Raw genomic sequence first — 21,960 nt, 5'->3', positions numbered from 1 at the left:
AGCTAGCCCTAGTTCTTGGTTTTTCAGTTTTAGCGCCCCTCAGTATCTTGAGACAATGAAAAGTATGTCATGCAGTAAGGGCTTTCACCCTTCTGATGACTCAAGTCAGTTTCTAAATGAACTAATACTTTTAAAAGCCGACCAGAAAGATCAGAAATCCATTTCTGATAAAGTGGCAGCAAGGTCAATCAGTCCTTCCACCATCAGAGAACAGACCGAAAACAAACTGGAGGGCAAGAATGAGGGGGAATTCCAGGGCAGTGATACATCACAGATATAAATTCTGCCTTTAAAACTGATGCTGGCAGTAACAAAAGATACTGTTTCAGACTTTCCTTTCCCCAAAGCAGAGGACAGTCAGTCCTCCAGAGGCACTGGAAATGCAAGGTGCTCCACAGCTGACAATAACCAGCCACTGGACTCTTGCCACATCACCCAGAAGGTGGAGGCATTACAACTTCCTTATTGCTGCCATCAGCAACAGTCTAGTTGTAAAAAGCAAGCATTTGTTCTGTTATGGGCCCCGATAGTCCCACTTGCTGGAATGTCATGGTGAGCTGGGGGAAATTAGGACCAGATCAAGCCATTCTAGACACAGATGATGGGAGGATTGGAGAAAAAAACCCTGTGGTTTTCAGTTACTTCTGCACCAATTGCTTTCTTCATGATCAGGTGCAACCAAGGACCAGAGTGCTGCAGAGACACTCAGAAAAACTTCTTCAAACAGTGAGCAAAATTGCACATTTTTCAGCATTCTTTCACACCGCAGAACACTGGCAAGGTGCATGTTCTCTTCATGGCTGCCAACAGTCCATAGCTTTGTATTACTGGTGCCAGCACTTTTTCAAAAATCATTTTACTTAAATAACTATTTTTAAAACCCTCTAAGACCCTCAGAAAATAAATAGTACCGTTGTACATGTGCAAAGATTGACTGCACTCTGTCTAGACACACTTGAGGTCCCTCTGAACTGGTTCATTATGAACAAATAGTGACATGCTCAAAACAGCACTGAAATTTGCCACTGAAGGCAGGTGGAGCTGGGCACTGTGTGTTGAAGCCAACATTATCATGCCCACACTGCCCTTTGAATTGAATCCAGTATGTGCTAGCTTCCACCTAGCACATACTTAGAAGACAGAATTAGACCTGCAGGTCACTGTGTAAATGTGACTCTAAGTGCTGTGTGTTATTTCTTGTGATGCTGTAGTCTCTTTGCTACTCCTCTTCTCCATTAACTTCCAACATTTTCTAAATGTATATCAGATTAAAAGTTGTAAGTCTCAACAAATGATTTTACAGTAACGGGTTATAAGCTTCTTGACAACTGTTTCAAGTAATTCTTAGCAGGCATCAACACTGAACAGAGAATATTTCTGTCTGGTATTGTTATAGGTGCTTGCTATTTTTAGAGTTGCAGAGATGTACCCAAAAAGCCACTGGTTTAGAACTAAAAGCAATTAGATATCTCTCTTTTCCTTTTCTTGAACCTCAATTTGACATCTAAGAAAAACTTTTGACATCTAAAAACAACTCAGTCACACGTTGAAGTTACAGTTGATTTTGACAGCCAAAGAAATGATTAAGAAAAAAAGTCAAGTTTTAATTAATCTAAAGCAATACTAAAAACTTCTGAAGTCAGAAATTTTCACCTTACATGTGGACATTATTACATTTTAGTACTCTGCTGTATAATTTCTAAGTCCTTTTTGTGCTTCAGAGTTACTGGTGTGTCCTTTATGTCCAAGTATTTTCAATATGGCTCTAACTGGGACGATCCATTTGACTGGTTTTCCCATCTTCTAGGTTATACACACTTAGACAAAAATTGCATGCACCTTGTCAGAGGACAGACATCCTTGGCAACAGAGGCTCATCTGCTAGCATGTGAGTATTTGAGTATTGTAACTCACTTTTTTCACCTTAATATCTCTTTTTGGAGACAGGATTCCAAACCTGCTGGGCTGTCTAAAGCACCAGCAGTAGGGAGATGAGACAACTGCAGATGGATGCCAGCTTGCTCTCCCAAGCATGGTGAACTCATTTTCCTCAGGGAATTCTGGAAGAATGCAGAGCAAGAGCTGCAGCTAAATTCATGAGGTCACACACATGGACCCAAGAAATGGCTAGCAAAATCCTAGAAAAATCCTGTAAACTTCTAAAAATATCCCTCTAAGATTACTCCTACTGGGATCAGCATATCAGACACACCTGGGAAGAGACACATGCATTGGTGACTTAAGCTCTCTCCTTGGCTGGAAAAGCTGTGTCTGCCCCATTCCTGGAAGTGTCCAAGGCCAAGCCAGATAGGGCCCTGAGCCACCTGGTCTTGTGGAAGGTGTCCCTGCCCATGGCAGGGGGTTGGAACTAGATGGTCTTTAAAGTCCTTTCCAACCCAAACCACTCCATGATTCTAGAGCTTGCATTACTAAACCACATGAGCAAAAGCCATTACACTTCTAAGCCCTAATATTGCAAAGGCAAAAAATTCCAACATACACCAAGAAACAGACACAGAAATTCTCATCACGGAGAATATTAACCAGCTTATACAGCCTGCCAACACTCCTCCTCAAACTGTTGCAACACCTTATTCAGATTTAAACCCAGTGTCTTCCTTACTTTCTGTCTTACATTCTGAGTGTGCCGCTGACATTCAAATAAACATCATGCAATTTAAAGAGGATAGTCAAATACCCTCCATGAAGCACTGCTTTCTTCTAATTCTTTCCCAAAGATTTTTGGGTTTAGGAACTATGAAGAATGTCATGGAGTAGAGGTACATGAAGCTACACATTAGTTTATTTTTACAATCTAAAATATATGTGAAAAAACTCAAGAGTTGTTATGTCAGCATTGGGGAAACATTAATCTGTTACGCAATTAATGTAAACTCTGCTTCCAGAAAAACAGCCCAAATTTTGTAACAGCAGAAGTAAAGCCTCTGCTCAATACTACCTACAGGTTTCAAAGAGACAAATCAAAACTAAAATCCTCCTGGTTTCAAGGAAAGTATAACGCTGAGGCCCCACCAGGGTTGTGCTCCCAGAACACTTTCTCTCAGGACTGTTCTGTTCCAGCTCTGGGACCTAACAGTCCCCAGAGCCAAGGGTGGAGTGCTATGAGTCACACCTGTTCCAGCAAAGACAGTAACTGCACCACCCTAGGTGGTAGTGCATGGACAACGTCTCAAGAATGACACATGTGGATCCCAGAGTGAATTTACAGAAAACCACAGCAGGACATACCAGTTTTCCTTCTTTCAGCTGGCTTTACAAACTGTGTGGAATCCCTTCAGTTTCCGTTTTCAGGAGGAATATTACACCTCTGTTGCCCAGACAAAAAAGTATTAGCCTGCCAAAGAAAATAAGCTATTTCCATCATTAAAGGAAACAAAAAGAACCACTAACTTAACAAATGGGTTTTGTTCTTACTAATAAAACCAAAACAAATGAAACCAGTTGAGGTGTTCCGGCTGTCTGAACAAAACAAGCTGTCATATGATTGAATTAAACTGGAGAGGCATGACAGAGGTGTGGCACCTGTTGCAGCAGTATTGTTTTGATGCCTTTAAAGGCCATAATCCTCCAAAAGAACAGAAAAACTGCATTTTTCATGAGAAACAACATGTACATCCCATCAGTCTTGGTTCTTACACCTCACGTTCCTTTGCATGTAGCAGCTGACTCATTATGCACATGGTTAAACATTCAGAGTATCAACCTGATTACAGTACTTCGTAATTGAACACTACATGGCATTTACTTTGCCACAAGGATTCCAAACACACCATTTTTATGAACTCTATGTAATATTTTTCTTATATGTAATGTTTTCCTTAAATGTCATAGAGTTTTTCTATCACTCAAGAAAAAAAAAAATCAGTGCAGCTCTCATGCTTTCTCAGATTTTGCTTTTCAACTAGTCTTTTCAAAAGACAAACAGAAAGTTTGTCTGCAGAGGTATCAAGCATAAATGAAGAAGGGAGTAATGGGGATTTTTTTCAGAGAACTACTACCAGGATAGAAAATACCTGAAAAATCTCACCATGTCCATTGCAAGTTATGATCATCTCATAGGCAACAGTATCTATGTTCTTAAATAACACAAACATGTGATTCTAACACTGCTTTAGTAGTGGTAAATACATATGTGATGATATTCCCTCTTATTTATGGTACATCAAACATTCTTCTTTTTGCATACTAATATTTTCATGAAAGATTAAGTGAGTAGTTGTAACAACATTGCCTTGTGCTAGCAGAAGTACTTACAAGGAAGAAGAAATATGAAGCAGGGAACCCTTTAAAATGTATGGGAAGCTAGACTAGAGCAATGCAGATCAACAACCAATGTGGTTCACATACGTTCTCTGTTTATTCTATCCAAAATGGCAGCTTATATATGCTTTGAAATAGTTTACAGTTACAAGTATTTTCTCATTGGTACACAGCATAAGGAAAAATGTAAACAAACATTATCTTATTCATAAGGTAGCTAAAGTATTCACACTACAAACTGTACCTATTAATACCAAAAAACCCATTGTCCCGTGTTAACACCTTAACATAATTTTAACTGTGCCACAGTCTTCACAGGTCTGAATCTGGGGCCTAGGCTGGGGTAGCTCAAACCTCAATCCAAATATAGATCATGCTCACGCTCTCTAAGAAATTCTGCTACAAAAATAGAGCAATTACCAAAAAGAAGTGCAGCTAATAGGTAAAAGAAAACTGAAAATTGGCTACATGTCTAGACCACCATGTCAACATTATCCACAAATGCATCCAATCTAATTTGATGTTCTCTAGAAAATCCACAGACTCCGGCATATAAGTGCATCTTTACTAGATAAACGTTAGGAAGCTCCTTCTGCACTCCAGTCCAACTTTTCTACATTGTAAATAATATGTAAAAACAAGTGAGGAAAAATGTTCCCATGTAGTCAAATGTAAAGTTGATTTTAACACAGTAACAACGTAGTGTAATACCGCAAGGTTTGCTGCTGCAGAACCAGGCAGCAACATGATTTGTACCGTTGTGTTTTCTCAAAAACGACAGTACAAGAGGCAAAACCTACTGAAATCTATTTGAACCATATCTCTCCCAAAACTGATTTCACTTAGGGAATCTACAGGAGGCCGCAAAATAAAGTTAAAAGCAGAGATTCAAGTTGGGTGTCTTCATCTTCCTTTACACACCATTGCTATCACCTATGTGGCACCGTGGCATATAAAAAAAGGAATATTTAAATATCACAGTGCATGTTTTGCCATGCTTGTCAGATTTTGAAAAGTGTGGGTTTGCCAGAGAGAAGGTAGCACTTCTTGAGTGCTTGGGATGATACCCTGAAGAGCCCACATCTTAATTATGGGCAGCTATTCAGTATCCATGACAAGCCTGAAAGTCATCATCATATTAGACTATAACACCATGTCTTGCACCAGTCTTGCCCTGGCTTAGAATTCTCAGGAAGTTGCTGTACCTTATGGTTGCTCCCTGCAGCCGATCAATTTTCTTGTTGAGCTCAGCAATGATGCTGTGCAGCTCTGTGATGCGCTCCTCGTAGCGTAACGTTGTTCGCTCCTGCACATCCTGGTGCTCCCTCATCAGGTGGGACTGCTCACACTGCAGCAGAGAAGCAAGGAAACAGAAAGGGTGTTATGGACAACTGCAGGAAGATTGGGTACAAGGCAAGAGTGCACAACACTGTCTTTCTACTCATCAAACCAACAATGCCTCCAGCAAGAGAAAAGGACAGACACAAAACACTGACAGGTACAAGCAGGTAGGTAGTTACAATATTTTAAGAACTGACAGACTATGCAGTGTATTTTTATTACTTGTTTTTTCACTAAAGAGTAGTTGCCATTTCTGTTTGGAAAAAACCCACTATTTGCAACTTAAATTAGCTACAAATACATAATTTTAGAATCCTAGGATCTTCCCAATGTGGTCTGAATTAGAAAAATTCCTCTGACAGAAACCACATTATTATAAAGCAATCACACTTTGAGATTATAACTTCTTCTCTAATGTAAGTACTTGTTTTCACTAATGTTTATAGCTAACAGAGCATATTTTTATTATGTTCGTACTCTCCAGTAAGATGCTTACGATTTGAATAATTAAAGACCTACATGACTGCTTGTTTTTTATACATATCACAAAATCCTCCCTTTTCCTTCCCACAGTATTTAAATGTAGCCTCTCTGGCTTACTCTTCAGGCCAGCACACACTCTATTTAAATTACAACAAACCGTTAGAGACCACTGCAATTACAAGCCAGCACTGCATGTTGACTGAAGTTTTGCTTGGTAGTGGCTGGCAAGAGTTTGATTTCGGATATTTTGCTTCTGACCCCCTTCAGTCAAGCCTCCTTGCATTCATGCAAAACCGAGTACTAGCTGTCAAAAAAAGAAAACTCACAAGCCACTTCACAGTATAAAACCCACACTCCTTAACTGAAGAGTTGCAATGTAAAATCCTAGGATTTCTAAGGGCCAAAATTGATTGTAATATTGGAGGTCCTCCAAAACTGCTGAATCAAACCATGTTTTTTTCAAATCAAGTAAACATTTTATACCAGCTAACTCTCTTAACCCTTTGTAGTACAAAAAACAATAATATACCCCAAGCACTAGATATGCCAGAATTTTCATAATTTGCTCCCATATTTTTTTGGCCACTGTCATGGGTTGAAACAGTATGTCTCTGCTAGGACCTTGGAATTCTATGAAAAGGACAAGGACCTATGGGGGGGCAGGTTTTGGATTTCACATGCAGTTCTGACCATTCAGAAAACAGAAGGCGACTTTTTGGTAATATAAAAGCTGAAGCTGAGTTGGAGATGTCCTCTTTCTCCCCTGTCCGGCGAGCAGGTAACACGTGGGCCGGCTGGGGAGAGCCCGGCTCAGGCGCCGCTGCCCCGGCGGGGCCGGCCGGGCCTCCGGGAGCCGCTGCCCGCAGACGAGGCCGGGCTGCAGCCCGGCAGGGCTGGCGCCGTGTCCGGGGCCGCGGCGGGGATCGGGGCGGGTGGGGGCAGGACCGTGCCCCCTGGCTGCCGGCACCCCAGGCCCCGGGGGAGGGTAGGACCTCTCCCTCCCCCACTCTACGCTGGGCCTTACAGAGCAGCTGCGAACGGCTCACGCCCTCAGGTCGAGGAGTGGAAGACGAGGCGTCCGTCAGCCTCCCCCCGCCGGCAGAGCTTTGAAACATTTACAGTTGCCGTGGCAGGGGTCACCTGGCCACCGCAGGCCTGGGCAGGCTTTAGCTCTTTCCTGACACAGATTGAGACTTTCTTAAACTCTAACCCTTCTCAGAGATGAGAAGAAAGGCCCAGTTGAAGACATGCAAAGGGACAGTATGGAGATCTCAAAGTCAGTAAAGGTCAGTAAAGGAAGCGTGACTTTTAAATGACAGAGATGACGAGTTGCCTTGGTTCTAGGCTGAAAATCTCCTATGGATTTTGGTAACAGGATGATCTTTTAAATCGTGGACAATATAAATTGGGGAGATGATTTGTGGATTTGAGCAAAGGTATCTGTGATGAATTGAGTGAATATTTTTGTGCCCCCCTTAGAGGTTGAACAGAGGGAGATGAGAAGAAGTCCTCTGCCAGTGAAGAAGTGAGAAGACCATCTCTGATCCCTGAGTGGAAAAAGATCCTTTGTGGTTGTTTTTTTTTGTTTGTTTGTTTGTTTGGGTTTTGTTGGTTTTTTGTTTTTTTTTTTTTTGAAACAGCTCATTTTTAAAAGGTACCATCCCAATTTGTGAAATCCATGGCCAATAGGTAGTCATGGGAAAGGCTACGTGATATGGGAAGTTCCACAAATGCAGATTTTCCTGGGGGGGTTGCTTTTGTGTGAAAGTTACCAAACCACCGGAGCGACTTCTCTCTCTCAAAGACTGAATGAAAAACTGTTTTATAAGTAGTACTGACCTGCAGTTCTGAGTTTTTGCCTCTTTACATTGTTGGTAAAAAAATAAAGTTTGTAGTGGGAGAAAGGGTTGGATTTAGAAATTAATTTGTGGTTTTTGGTTTTTTTTCCTTTTCCTATTTTCTTCTCTTAGTGTATCTTAATAAAATCTGTAATAGATGTAGTGTATAAATTCGCGTATAAAATATTGTACATATTAAAGTTATACATTGTCACTAAAATTTGGGTTCTCCGAAGCAACTTGAGGGCGTCTCCAAAATTCTAAAGTCCATTGTTCAGCTGTGAAAACCACCAAATTTGCAAAAGAAACAATAAGGCTGGACTGAAGATGGGCCATTCAGCAAGGGTGGACCTCACTTCATGGCTAATCAAGATCTGATATCAATCTTGGTGGAGGATGATTGAATCAGCGCCCCAAAGGGAGGATCTGGGAGGATTCTTGGGACGTCTTTTCATACCACCAAGAAATCCTTTCAAACTCCACTTGGAAATAAAGGAATACATGAATATTTGGACTTTCAATGGACATAGCCCCCGGGCAGAAAAACTATAAAAACCCGTACACCGAGACCCAGCATTTGTGAGCAAGGTTGGACGGCACCCTTGTTGCTGTTCCACTGTCCACCCAGCTTTCGATCGATGTTGTCCAATTTTATTGTGGCATTTCAAAATTGATCTTGGAAATTGCTAAATAAATTCTTTGATTTTGGATTGGCTCTTAATCATTTATAACAAAATCTATCTGGTTTTGCTTCTAAGTTGAGCCTGCTTTTTGCCTTTTTATCCCAAAATCCTATCTCAGTTAGCAAACAAATTTGGCAAATGTAAAACCACCACATAAATGGTGCCGTGACTCGGATAAGCAAACCTAAACCACAACAGCCACTTATATTCACAGCTTGAGAATATCATCTACATAAAAGACTGCTTGAAAATTAAAATTTACAATAAGCTTCAATAACACTTTTATTTTGAACTTTAAATCAATTTATTCCACAATTTTTAACTTTCATGAATATGGACACTTAAAAGTAGCCCAGACATCAGAGTATCCTTCCACAGACTACAACAAAATAGTTTAAACCTTCAGCTGTAGTAAAAAAATCACTTTCACCTACACTAAGAGAAACAGATCATATAATCATATAATCACATTGCAAAAGAGAGGAAAGGAACACATTTCAGAAGACTGATAATGTTCACCAGGCTTATAAAACTACATAGTGGCAACTGATATGGCTGTACATGTACATTATGATTACTCTTTTTCTTGTAGGATGATTCTACAGCTTATTTCTCACATTTCCACATCTTAACATTGTATCTTTCTGAAGAACTACCATACCAAGGCTTTCAAAGCGCAGAAATAACACAGAAAATGTTTCACAAAATCTTTAGGGCAGATTTAGGGGAAATAAAGAGTTGCTTTTTCAGCCTTTCTGAACCTGAATTTCCTCTGACACACATATATGTCCACAAATGCTACCTCAGCATTATCCAGATCAATCTCTTATGTGCACTGGTGGTTTTTTGAGCTTTTAAACCAAAGATAGAATGCATAGTAATTGTTTCCAGGCAATAAATAAAACCACTATCACAACAATTTTTGTCTTTCTAAGCTATGCACTGAAAAGTAGAATTTGTTTATCTTGACTGAAGATACATGGGTCTCAGCCACATTACAACTTGATTTCTGTTTTCCCCAGCCATTTCTCAGTCACCATTTTTCAGGATAATATAATTTGGTGACAGATGTGCTTTGTGAGTAACAGCACTCTGGCAATATATGACAAAAGCTTCACATTTGATTTTTTAAAAGAGCTCTTCAATTATCTTAGGTAAAAGCAACTGGAAAAGGCCAAAAGGAAACCTCTGTAAAAGACAGGCCATGATGCTAAGGACTGCTCTGTCTTGGAGATGGGGATCAGAATTACATCTCCTGAGTTCTGGTCAGCCATGACAAGACTCAAGTGAAAATGGCAAAAGCATCCAAGCAACGGAAACACGGTTCAATATGAATCCCAAAATGCAGCAGTGGAAAATTCTTCTGGTTATTCAGGATTGCTCTTTATTATGGAACTTTCATATGAAAACTTAAAAAGGGAAAGAAACAAATGCATGTTTCTCTACCCACTGCTGAAGTTTTCCTCTGGCCTACCGTGGCTGTTCACCATCTTCCTTAGTTTCTTTATGTTTTGAGTGTCAGAACAGCAACCTGCCGCCAGTCTCTACTTCTTCTCAAGGTGTACACACTCAGGTCTTAAAAATTATTTGCATGTCAGTCGCACAATACCCTTAATACCCTTTTCCTCATCTCTCTTCCAGCCTCATATTTAAGAGCTCCAGTCTCAAAACCCTTAAGAGGTCTAATTCTCTGAGAAAGCAAACACAGAGATAACCAACTGAGAGGCTGCAAAAGATGAGCAATTAATTGTTGGGGTCAGGAGAGAAGTTTCCAGCACAGTTCTCAATATAAGTTGAGAACTCTTGGTTGTTTCTTGGTACAGATTAAAAAGGTTATTTAATTTACAATAAAAACTAACAATGGTTAGAAACACCATTTTCTGATCTCTTGATGCTGGGAAACAACAAAAAAGCAAGACGTGTGTGAGAGAGAAGGATGGTAAGAGAAAACATTTTAATTCAAGCTTATTGTCTGAACAAGTGATTCTATTCTATTGCCTATTAATGTACACAAATTCCTAGTTAAAGAAACACAGTTAAATTATGTTCATCTTTATGTTAAATTAACAGTGTTCAATCAGAAGACTAAAAAAACCAAACCAAAACAAACAAACCTACTAGCAGCAGTTCTTATTAAGAGATGCCCCAGTGCCCCAGGCCCTGCAGAGACAGACAGTGGCTGTGGTGTTGTTCACCAAGAATACAAGTTATCACCTGAACAAGCCACAGTGATATAAACCTGTCTAACAAGATTACAGAAGCTAAAAATCTTTGCTCAAATAATACGGTGTTTTAATTTGAGAGGAGTGGCAGATTTAACAGTGGCAATCCATTGATCTAAATTTAAGTATAAAAACAAGTCTATAGTGCTAAATCCTCAATCACAAAAGCATGCATGGTCAAAATTAATTGTTCTGTGGTATGTTCTGTGTACTCTTAATGTGAAAGATAAATACAAGCACACAATTAATCCACGTCAGATAAGGACATCACACAACAGAACAAGTCATTTCCATGTTCATCTGAGCACCATACATTTCTATTTCAAGTTTCTCTGCTAAATGAGAAACTGAAGCCTTCCTGTGTAGTCCTTGTGTTCTTACATGTCTACAGTGAATGCTGCTTCTGCTCTTGTCTACAGAGTGTTGGTTTTATAGTGAAATTCTGCTGCTCCTCCCTATATTCTGAATAATCAAGACGATGGCAAAGAATTATTACTGCAGTAATGAGACTTACTTCTGTGACACAGGATCCAGAACAATGGAGCACATTCTTTGTCTAGAGCTTTTTTAAAAACCCAAAATAACAATGACTAAGCACAAAGAAAGAGAGAGCAGGACACCCTTGTCAAAGGAGATGAAACTGCAAGAAAAATGTACTAAGTAAATTATCTATTCTCGTGGTACTTGCTGAAACATTCAACAAGTTATTAAATCCCATGCTCAATCACAGAATTGCAGAACTCAATATCACTGGATGTTGGAAATGCCAAGAATGTAGAAGTATTAGAAAGAAGATCATATAAATCCACGGAGAATAGGACTGTAGAGGACTATAAAATGTGACGTGGCCTCCTGCTCACAGATGTTGGTAGAAATGTGGTAGATATGAAGGAGAACAGTTCTCTATGTGCATTTCTTATGCTCTCCCTTCAGACTCCCACTGTTTATCACTATCAAAGCCGGGATAGTGTTCTACACAGAGCCAGTAGAAAGCACTACACTTCTCATAATCACAGAAAGATTTTTGGAAGAAGACATTAGTTGTGGTTGACCAGGGTTTTACAGCAAATTTCATTCAAGAGATCACTTTATTGCCAAATTGTACATGGATAAAAACACAGAGACAAAGATATGTGCTGTGTTACTGAAATAATAGAAGCATGTAAAGAAATGCTATATCTAGTCTCCACAGGCTGCAGATTTGGAAGTATGCTACAACAACCATTAATCAATTACATCGCTTCACAAAATCTTAAGCCCAGGCTGTCCAACTAGCTTTCTTCATCATTTGTCATCTATTACTTGAGTTGTGGTTCCCCAGATCACCTCCACTCTGCAAATCACTAATCCTTTCTTCCAAATGCCTCATATACCTCATGAAATGATGGGGAAGGTACTAATAAAAATGCGTTTCAAGAGCTATTTGTTCCAGAGAGCATTTACCATGCCAGCTAAAATGAAACATGTGCTGCCTTTGTAAGTACAGTCCAGATGCAGAATAGAGATTTAATACTGACCCACCAGCATCTGAGTATGGTTATGCAGAACCTCAAACACCTCCTATTTATTCATGCCTTCTGAACCTCTGATTCACATTAGGTAGAGGCTGTAGAGGAAAGAATAATGAATGAAACTCTGTGGAGTGAGAAGATAAAAAATTATGTTAAGTGGCACATGTACTTGGAAGTGATACGGTTAGAAAAAGAAGACAAGGTGCAGTGGTTTCACTAGTGTATGCCTCAGTACTTAAGCACTCCCAACACATTAACTATATAAGTTGTGTTTGTTTAATGATTTGAACTCCTTAAGAAAGATTTGTATTTTATTTAATACATACTAAATTCTGTCCTCTTGAGGGCTTTAGAAAAAAATAAACTGCCAAGACATAAAGCATTAAACCTTAATATAAAACTGTTCATTAAAAATACTTATTTTTTTTATCTGAAATCTAGCTATCAGCCTGCTTTTCAGATATTCAAGTAGTGTGCTTTTCACAGGTCAGGAGGCAGTGATCACTATGTTTGTGTTCGCATGGCTCAATATCAAGTAAAAATCCGTGGCATTACAAACCGAGCAATATGCACACATGCGTAATTGGTAACCCATCAAAGAAAATACCAAACAATCTTGTGCTAACAAAGCACATGTTAATTGGTATTAAGGACTGATCCTTAATCCCAGCTGCCATCAGTGTGTATTTGGAATTCTATGGGAGCACCTACAGCACTCTTCACTGGCTGAGAGATAATTTATTTTTTTTTTTTTTTATTAAGACCCAGAAATTAAAAAAAAAAAAATACCACTAACAAAAACCTGTGGTTAGCACCAGACCCTGCATAATTATAAATAACAACAATAAAGTGAGTGTAATCACACAGAATGATCATTTGGATACAGTGAATCCATCTGAGAGTTTAATGGTTGTCAAATGCAGCCTCATATCAAACTGTAAGCCAGAAAGAGGACTCTATCCCAAGAATGCCACAGAAATTAGAAAAGGCTCTCAGGATTATAGTTGATAAACCATGTTAACTCCTAGAGCGGCTCTGGCTCACATATTGAGGGGAATAAAAACATGAAAGTGATTTTATTTCTGGATGTTACATTGATGGTCTGCAATAACAGTATCACTTACAAGCCTATAAATCTCAAAGGCAGCTGAAAAAAAATATTAGGGAACGTAGGTATAATATATGCTGCAAAATAATTCATGCAAAAAAGTTAAAAACTACAGCATTCGTGTAACCAAAGCCAGTGATGGGAGAAAGCGATTTGCATCAGGTCATAAGGGAAGAGGGATTCAGATAACAAGCAAGGATAAGCTGTCTCCAAAGATGCTTATTCCAAAGGATTTTTATTTGTCTGACAAGGCCCCAGTGATATGCATTCGATATGCATCAACGGTAAGATAATATTCGTTGCCAAAGATGTTTATTCCAAAGGATTTTTATTTGTCTGACAAGGCCCCAGTGATATGCATTCGATATGCATCAACGGTAAGATAATATTCATTGCCAAAGATGTTTATTCCAGAACAGAATTCGAGTAAGGAGATGAATTATTCACCCATTCCGGGAAACTTTTTGTCAGACCAGCAGCAAGAAAAGAAAAGTACATGAATATGCTAAAAGGATAAGATCAATGAGAGAACTGAGAAGATCTCCCCCTGTACCCCCGCTCAGCTGGGAACTGTATAAAACAGGACCCTGCAAAAGCAGGATCTGTGAACCACAGGGATTTGGAGTGATAGAGTCTGAATTTGGTTCACCCAGTGGTGATCGCCAGGCTCGGCACTGTTTTGCTTGTGGCTTTTTCAAAGCTGATACTTTGATTATTTAATAGATTCTCTTTAATTATTAAGTTGGCTGATTCGTTTATAACAGTAGGCAAAGGCCAGAATAAGGGAGGACTGGAGTAGGAGCCTGAAAATTGAGACTGCTTAAACTCTTCTATATTTGGCTTAAATTTAAGTAACCCAGATGAAAGGTCTCATCAAAATGCACTGAATACTGAAAACTTTAAATCTGCAAAATCACAGAATGGTTAAGGATGACAGGGACCACTGGAACTTACTCACTCAGCCCCTCACCCAACCCAAGGCCAGGTGCCTTGAGTACTTCCAAGAGTGAAGATTCTACAACATCTCTAAGCAACAAATAAGGTGCCATACTTTACATGACAAAATGCTTTGATTGTCTCTACCCAAGTATTTTTAATTAGTTGTGAAACGTTAACTATATAAAAGTTATTTGATACAACTGCAGCATCTGAAAACAAAGATTTTTTTACAGAACAGAGAAAAATTAAAAACAATAGTTAGATGTTCCTTGCTTGCATTTGCCTCTATGTAAGAGCTATGAAAGCATCAGAGTTCCAACCTTATTCTTATTTAACCCCTTGGCTTTCCACTGGCTGTGTTTTCCACAGATCCACAATTCCAAATGGGTTACTGGAAGCTAGACTGAGATCACAAGTAACTTCTCACGTAACATCAAAGCACTGAAAATTTGCAATAACTTTTGATCACAGGTAATTTGTGCTGTGTTCATATGTGACCCGGGAGTGAAAGGCTCTGCAACCAGTCTCCTAATCCACTGAGAGCAAGCTGTAATTTTTATATTCTGCAATAATTCAAAGCACTTGTTGCTTATATTAACTTCAAACCAAAATGTATCTAATTATTTTTAGGTTTTTGTTTTAGAAGAATGTCTAACACAAAAAAGGTATAACCCATGGCAACTAAGTGTCTTGCAGTCTCAAAATTATTTTGACTTGTGACATTTCTCGGTATTTTATCCTCTCTCTGAGGAACAAGGACTGCATAAAACCAAAGACCATCTTCAGAATCTTGAACTGCTATTGCCCACCTGTGCTTTTGCCAATTTTTTTTCCAACAGGTCACGTTCCTTTTCTGTTTGTTGCAGACGCTTATTAAGCTCCACAATGTCTCCCTTTAATGAAGCCAGGGCTGCTAAATGAAGCTGGAAGACAAAAAAGAAAGAAACAAATTAACCAATTCACAAGCCATTTAGCACTTGAAAAGAGATAGTATTATATAGCAGTTGTAGTAATGCTCGATCTCTGCAGTAGTTAATAGGAACTTCAGTAGAACAAAGTCTAAAAGAAATCCACATGTAACTAAACATTTAACTTTTAACATGGATTTTTTTCTTTCTAGGCAGCACATGCACTCCTTCACCATATCCTTTATAAGGATAAATACAATGAGGAATAATTCAGCAAGAAATGTGTAGATCAGTTGTAAAGCTAGTTCATTAAGACATAGCCTGAGTCTTGTACTATAAAACTTAACATTAAATGTTGACTAAGATTTGCATTATAGAATGAGGTGTACCACGTTTTGATGCCTTTCGACATACAGAGGTTATCAGCTTGGTGAAAGTGGATAGCTTCATGTAAAGGATTTGGTTTCATTTTGCAAGTAACACTTACTCCATTGTGAGCTACTCTTCTGCAGCTGTTGTTCTCCTCAGCCCCACACCAGCAAGTTTCAGTGATCCTTATCTACTAACCCACACATGAAGAACCCAAACTGTTTTTCTTTCTGCAGCAGATCTTTTTGATAAAAGATACTTTCTATACTTAGCTAGCATGATAGCATGTGGAAATATGTATCAGGTTAGGATAACTCACAACATTGCAATTAGGTTAGCTAAACAACTTAGAAACCAAGAACAGTTCTTAAAAGAATTTTAATTGTTCCCATTCTCTTCTTGGCCTTAAATATCCCATTCATTGTTTCACTAAAGGCATCAGCCAGAATTCAACACTAAGTATTGACAACTGCAACTGCAAAGTCCAGGAGGAGAACTTGCCACTAGCCCTGAAGTCTTTCTTTGTAGTAGTAAAGAAACAGCTTCAAGTTATCCTGTGTATGAAAACAGAAGTGACCTTACACACCAGACCAAGCAACACAGCAAACACTGCTCTGCTGCCAAGATTCAGGTGGAAATAGAAACTGTTTCTAATCCTCCATCCACTTTCAGTCCCTCAATCTGATATTCTATTTGACAGGTTATGTAAAAGTAATTTTTCTTGTTTTATTTACAATGAATCAGCTAGTGAGTCCTATTTTGATATAAATGCTACCTTTATAATACTGAAAACCAGCAAAATCGTAGCTGTTTTCCCATACTGATGAGTGAAAGCAGCTGCCTGACAGCAGAGAGACCAGATCATTTGGCAACTGCTTCTTCACATATAGTATTTCCATTGTCAGTGAAAAAAATCTGCCTTCAAGACATGAAAGATAATTTTTAAAAGCTATTTGGATGTGAATTCTGCCTTTTTAAATGCTATGTAACTAGTTATTCCCTGAGCATCCTAATTTGTGAGTTCAGTCAACAGGATTTTTACTACATCACTACAAAAGTATCTTACACACATGTAGTTATTTGTTTCAGCACAAATATACACATGCACAATTGTAAGCTGCAGAACATTCAAGATTCTCAAGGCAGCCTCATTTTTCATGTAAAAACCCAGTAACTCAGCCTTGCTATGGGCATATCCTACACAGCTTCTATAAAATATGTACACTGAAACCTTTTAATAAACCAAGAAACATCCTGAATAACTTCTGTCACTCTGGAGTCGGAGACAGGGACGAAACATTATCCCTCTGAGATCGTGCAGCAACAACCCACATTTATTGTCCAGCAGCACCTTTTATAGGGCTTTCAAATCTCCCAAGCTCACAGACATGATTTGGTCAAGGGTCTCAACTCTGCCTAGCTCACTGGCCAATGATAAGGGTGCATCCGTGCTTCAAAGGGGTTGGCTTAGGCCCTCTATCTGGCTTTGAATCTGACCTATGGTTGCTGTGTCCAAGGAGTTGTTTACTTTGAGCTAGGCTGGTCAAGCTGGTGTCTGTTAAGCCAAATTATCTATGCAGTTACAAACCAGCTACATCAGTCACACCTTTAAGTATATTTGGCCTTCAGCAGAAGACCTTCCTTCCTACCACAGCAAACTATGCACTGATTTTACAGTGTGGAGAAAAAAGAACCAGACCAATTGTACCAATCAGTTCATAACTTGCTTCCAATTTTCAGGAAAGCTGGTAAACTTTTAAGCCACTGTTTCACCTTATTCCCATGACAGTGCAGAATTGCTGCAATGAAGCTCACAAGGTTGTTCATCAGAATGTGCATCCTTCACCACAGCTTTCAAATAGTACATGAAAAACAGCTACAATTCTCCAAACTGAATAAAACAATGCTACATAGTCAAATACCATTCCTTTTAATGAACTGTAATTAAATGATCACCAGCTGTAATATTAATTAAATACAAAACTAATAATGCCTATATACAAAACTAATAATGCCCATACACACGGCCTTGTAATATAAAAGGCAAATAATTTGAAAATCTCAATGAAAAGGAACATGCTCGCTGAACAGTGGAACTAACCAGGCAGACTTCCAATAGATTTGTCTTTGTCCTCTTCACTCTCTGCAATCATCTCAGCTGTTCTTCATGACCCCTAGCACACTGCATGCTGGCACATGAATTGTGCCCAGTTTTACAGCAACCCTGCTGCCTGGCCCGGCAGCTCCTGCCAAACATGGGTATCCAATATGTAAGTTACATCCACCTCTGCGTTCCATATAGCGTCTCTTCTTCAAGCAACAAAAGGATGGCTTTATTATTGACAAGGAAAGCTTGTTGCATCTTTTACCATTACCCTTTCATTAATTGGACTGTTTCAGTTTCCAAGTGCAAATAAAAGAATAAATTAAGAAAAAAAAAAAAAGGAAATTTACTGAAAGGGCAGACTAGGCAAAGAAAAGCTGTAACAGAGGAGGGCTGCTTGTGATACTCTAGTTTGATGTGCAAGTGATGCCTCCAGCTACTACTGCAATACAGAAGATTATCACAGCTAGTATAACTGTGTATTTGTGGCAGAGTCAAGCTCTCCTCTCCAATTCATTAAAAAGGTGTTACAAACCATTGCTGCATTTTCCCTTAAGGTGTGAGTATTTCCACAGATCATGCTTCCCAGTGTGTTTGTTTATCACAAGGCAGGTGGGAACTGGAACATGATCTTTGGCTGTTGCTGTAACTCAAAAAAAGAAACATTTGAGCAAAAAGTTACTGTCCATGCAGAAGTATTCTGGGTGGGGAAAAAAATAAAGTTCAAGTTTAATAATCCAAACTATTAAAGTGGGAAAGACTCAATTTAAAAATCTCAATAAGTAAGTCAACCACAACTGTAACTCTGCAGCACTAAACCACCACAGGATTGTGACAACTGAGGGAGAACAGGAGTAGCCACACAGCATACTGGTTTTCTTCTCTCCTCAGGAAACAATGACAGACAAGGTAGAGTCACTATGACTCACATTCATGCCATCCATTTATAGTTCAAGGTGGGCTGCCTCCTAATGACAGAAGATTATGAAACATATCAAAAACTCAGCAGCATGCAAAATTAATACAGACAGCACAAAGATTTCTGCTTGTACAAGACATTGGTCTGAACATTTAAGCAACAGACTAGACTGCACAGAGACCTACTTCATACAGAGAAAACAGTCAATTGACAAAGCCTGTGTTGTTTATAAACTTTATATTGATCCAATACATCTACTTGAATTCCATCAAGAAAGAAACCACTGTTCTGATGCTGAGGCACCCAAACAGGACACACAGGGTCAACATGTGAGAACAAAGATAAGAAGGATCAGACGAGCCAACCAATTTCCTTCTCTACTATCATCCAAGAAAGTAAGAAAATATAGCAGAAGAATAGGATAAATAAAAAGTTAATTACCAATCTTAACTTAGAAGCTACAATTTCCTTGAGCTTTTATTGCAGTAACAACACTGAGTTGCTTACTGAAACATACACACACCACATGGTGTACCCAGTATTATCCAATCTGCTTTTAATATATTAAATATACAATAACAATTTTAATTATTATTATAAGTTATTAATATAAAATAGTAACTGCAAAGTATACTTTTGTTAAAATGCAAACCAATGTACAGTTAAGCTCTGAAAGTTACTATCATTATAAAAATGTAAGAATAAGTTTAGGAAAAGCAACTTCCTGACCTCTGATCAAGTCTCCTTTATGAATGCAGTTTCTTCCTGATTATCCACCTGCTTCTACAAGCATTTCATACAATGCTGCAGACATGATATGTGATACCTGTTCTGCACCGTACTTTGAAGACTGTTTTGCTGCTGTGAAATATTTTATGGAATTAGGAACAACATTTGTGGGCAGTAGGGTTTCTGAAGAATTTTGTGGAGAACAAATACAGAAGATGATGGGATAGTAGGATGGACTGAATGCCAAGGAAGCAGGTGAATCTTGCACTTTTGTACACACTGCTAGAAGTGTTCTGAGGCCAAGAACAAACTAAGAGAAAGACACAAAGGGCAGTGAAGGAGGGTGCTGAAAAAATTATTAGATTAAAGCCCTGAGAAGCACTAAAATTACTATTATATTCAGTATTTTTCCCAGTCATTGTGAGATGTGATCCTCACCACAAAATCTGATCCACATTTTTCATTCTCTCAACCTGGAACCAGACTAATGAAACCATATTGCTAAAACCAGTTGTACTCACTGCACTTGTTATTTTCAACAGAGAAATTACAAAAAGGACCTGTGCACATAATTCTCTGTGAAATTAAAATACTAATCTTACCTTTTTCCTCTTGTTTCCTCTTCCTCAGCTACAGTACTGCTGCACACCAGTTTGGGAACCCATGTTCAGAAGGGTAACCTCTGACATAACCAGGGCGTCATAAAATCATACCAAACTATATACCAATACAAAGCAGCCAAACACCAAAAAACCAGTTTATTTGTTCTGTGTGTGGCCTCTGTAAAGCCCTACTATGGAAGAAGAATCAGGGATGGGCCAGGATTATGTGTCCATGAAGCTCACGAGGAATGTAGCTGGGTGGGACTGAGCACAGCTGTTGCAAAAAAAGCTGACTTGATCTCAACACCAAGAGGACCTGAGGGTCAGTTTTGATTTAGATAAACAACTATCAACAGCTGAAAAAATCAGCTGGCACATATTTCTCCCCAGGCTCATTAAGAGTGTGAATGTCTCCCTGAGTTGGCCAGGCCAGTGTGGGGTGCTATACATGTCCCAGCCCAAAATAAAAACTATAAAAACATAATCAACTGACAGAATTTCGAAGCAAGTGATGAGCTCGAGCCAGTTTCAATTCACACATTTACTCCTGGCAAGGCCAGGGATGCCCAGGATGGTGGCGGTGATTACATCAGAGAGAGGCTGGGAACCACGCTGCTACTGTGATTGAGCTGCGCACTGCAATTGCTCTCCTTTGCTATGTTTGACTTGTATCTGTATTGTGTTCTCATTGTGTTTTGTGTCATGATGCTAAAACATGTACCAGCAACTATCTTCAAATAAATAAATCTGATATTAAACATCACATCTTCCACATGTACACTGTCTAAAAGAACCTGGCCAGAGAGTACTAGACTCTGACATTCTCTATTCTTTTTTATTTCCCATTTTGCATGGTTTGCAAATAATCCACAACACAGACATTTTCTGTGTATTACAACTACTTAGTTTAATGACACGCAGTATACATAAAAACATCTGATTAAATATTAAGAATGTTGCCTCTTCTCTGAAAACTTTCCAATTCTTTTGTTATCAAATTACACTGGACACTATGGTGGCTTTGAAAACTCAGGTTTCTTTGTAACATAAAAGATGGTGTAGAGGACAACATGGAAAATAAAAGTTAGAACTCCAGCTAACAGTGCAGAAAGGGCAAATCAGCAAATGTCTATCCATTGTATTTTCTGACACCTTTCTTCTTCAAGGCAAAGAAGAATTGCAGTCAAGGAATGAAAAGGTTGGTAATGTAAGTTCATAGTGAAAAACACATTTGAAGACAGAACAGTAAAACCTACAGCAATTTCACAGCTGTGGTTGTGCTGTGGATTGCTAACTTTCATAAATGGCTGTACAGGACAGTATCAGGGCTGGTCCAGGGAAAGCACAGACAAGATTGGCACTTATCTGCTGAGCTGAATGAGAACCTTTCATGCTAACGCATGGTAGATATACTAAAGATATGTGAACAAGGTACAGAGAAAAAAATTACACGAAAAAGTAAGTGTAAAAGAAATCACAGCACTGCTTTCAACCAGGAAAAAAACCCAAAGAAAATGAAACAAAAGTCAAGGCTAAGCTTACAAATCTAAGAGAAGTTTAAAGATACAAAACTCATGTTACAGACATTTGTTCTAGATAAAATTCCAATGTGTTGGCAAGTTTACATTTAATCAGGAACACAGATCAGCACTTCTTGCAAACAACACTTAAAGTAAGTGATTGCTATATAAATATGTAGCTACTCCCAACCATTTTTCTTCTCTGTCCTACACAATTTTCATGCCACCTTCTCCTAGCCATGGCACATAAAAGGTGCATTTTTATGGTCCAAGTGATGAAATAAATGTAATCAAACTCAGGTTCTCTGAATTCACTGACAAAATGGAAGTGAAAAACATAAAAGAATAGCCATATCCCAGAAGCAGTGACATCATTGACAGATCAATATTCCCCAGACATTTT

At 38.8% G+C, this 21,960-nt stretch overlaps 1 protein-coding gene across 4 annotated transcripts in view; it reads right to left on the bottom strand.

Annotated features, from left to right (window-relative positions):
* The window catches only part of LOC136288522 (colorectal mutant cancer protein), a 151,913-nt gene that overhangs the window by 60,669 nt on the left and 69,284 nt on the right, over positions 1-21,960 (bottom strand). For 3 of the 4 annotated variants that reach the window (XM_066181810.1, XM_066181807.1, XM_066181808.1), the window contains 2 exons: positions 15,216-15,329; positions 5,487-5,629 (listed from right to left, as the gene is read on the bottom strand). In XM_066181810.1, coding sequence (XP_066037907.1) covers positions 5,487-5,611 — 125 coding nt within the window. In that variant the 5' untranslated portion in view covers positions 5,612-5,629; positions 15,216-15,329. Of the gene's footprint in view, positions 1-3,249; positions 3,296-5,486; positions 5,630-15,215; positions 15,330-21,960 lie in introns of those variants that run through there. The other variant, XM_066181811.1, reaches the window with a different exon arrangement.

The sequence above is a fragment of the Chamaea fasciata genome, unplaced genomic scaffold, assembly GCF_029207755.1.
Source record: "Chamaea fasciata isolate MVZ Bird 193981 ecotype frontalis unplaced genomic scaffold, bChaFas1.0.hap1 SCAF_4, whole genome shotgun sequence".
Classification (NCBI taxonomy): Eukaryota; Metazoa; Chordata; class Aves; order Passeriformes; family Sylviidae; genus Chamaea; species Chamaea fasciata.
This window is presented reverse-complemented; position numbering and strand designations above follow the sequence as displayed.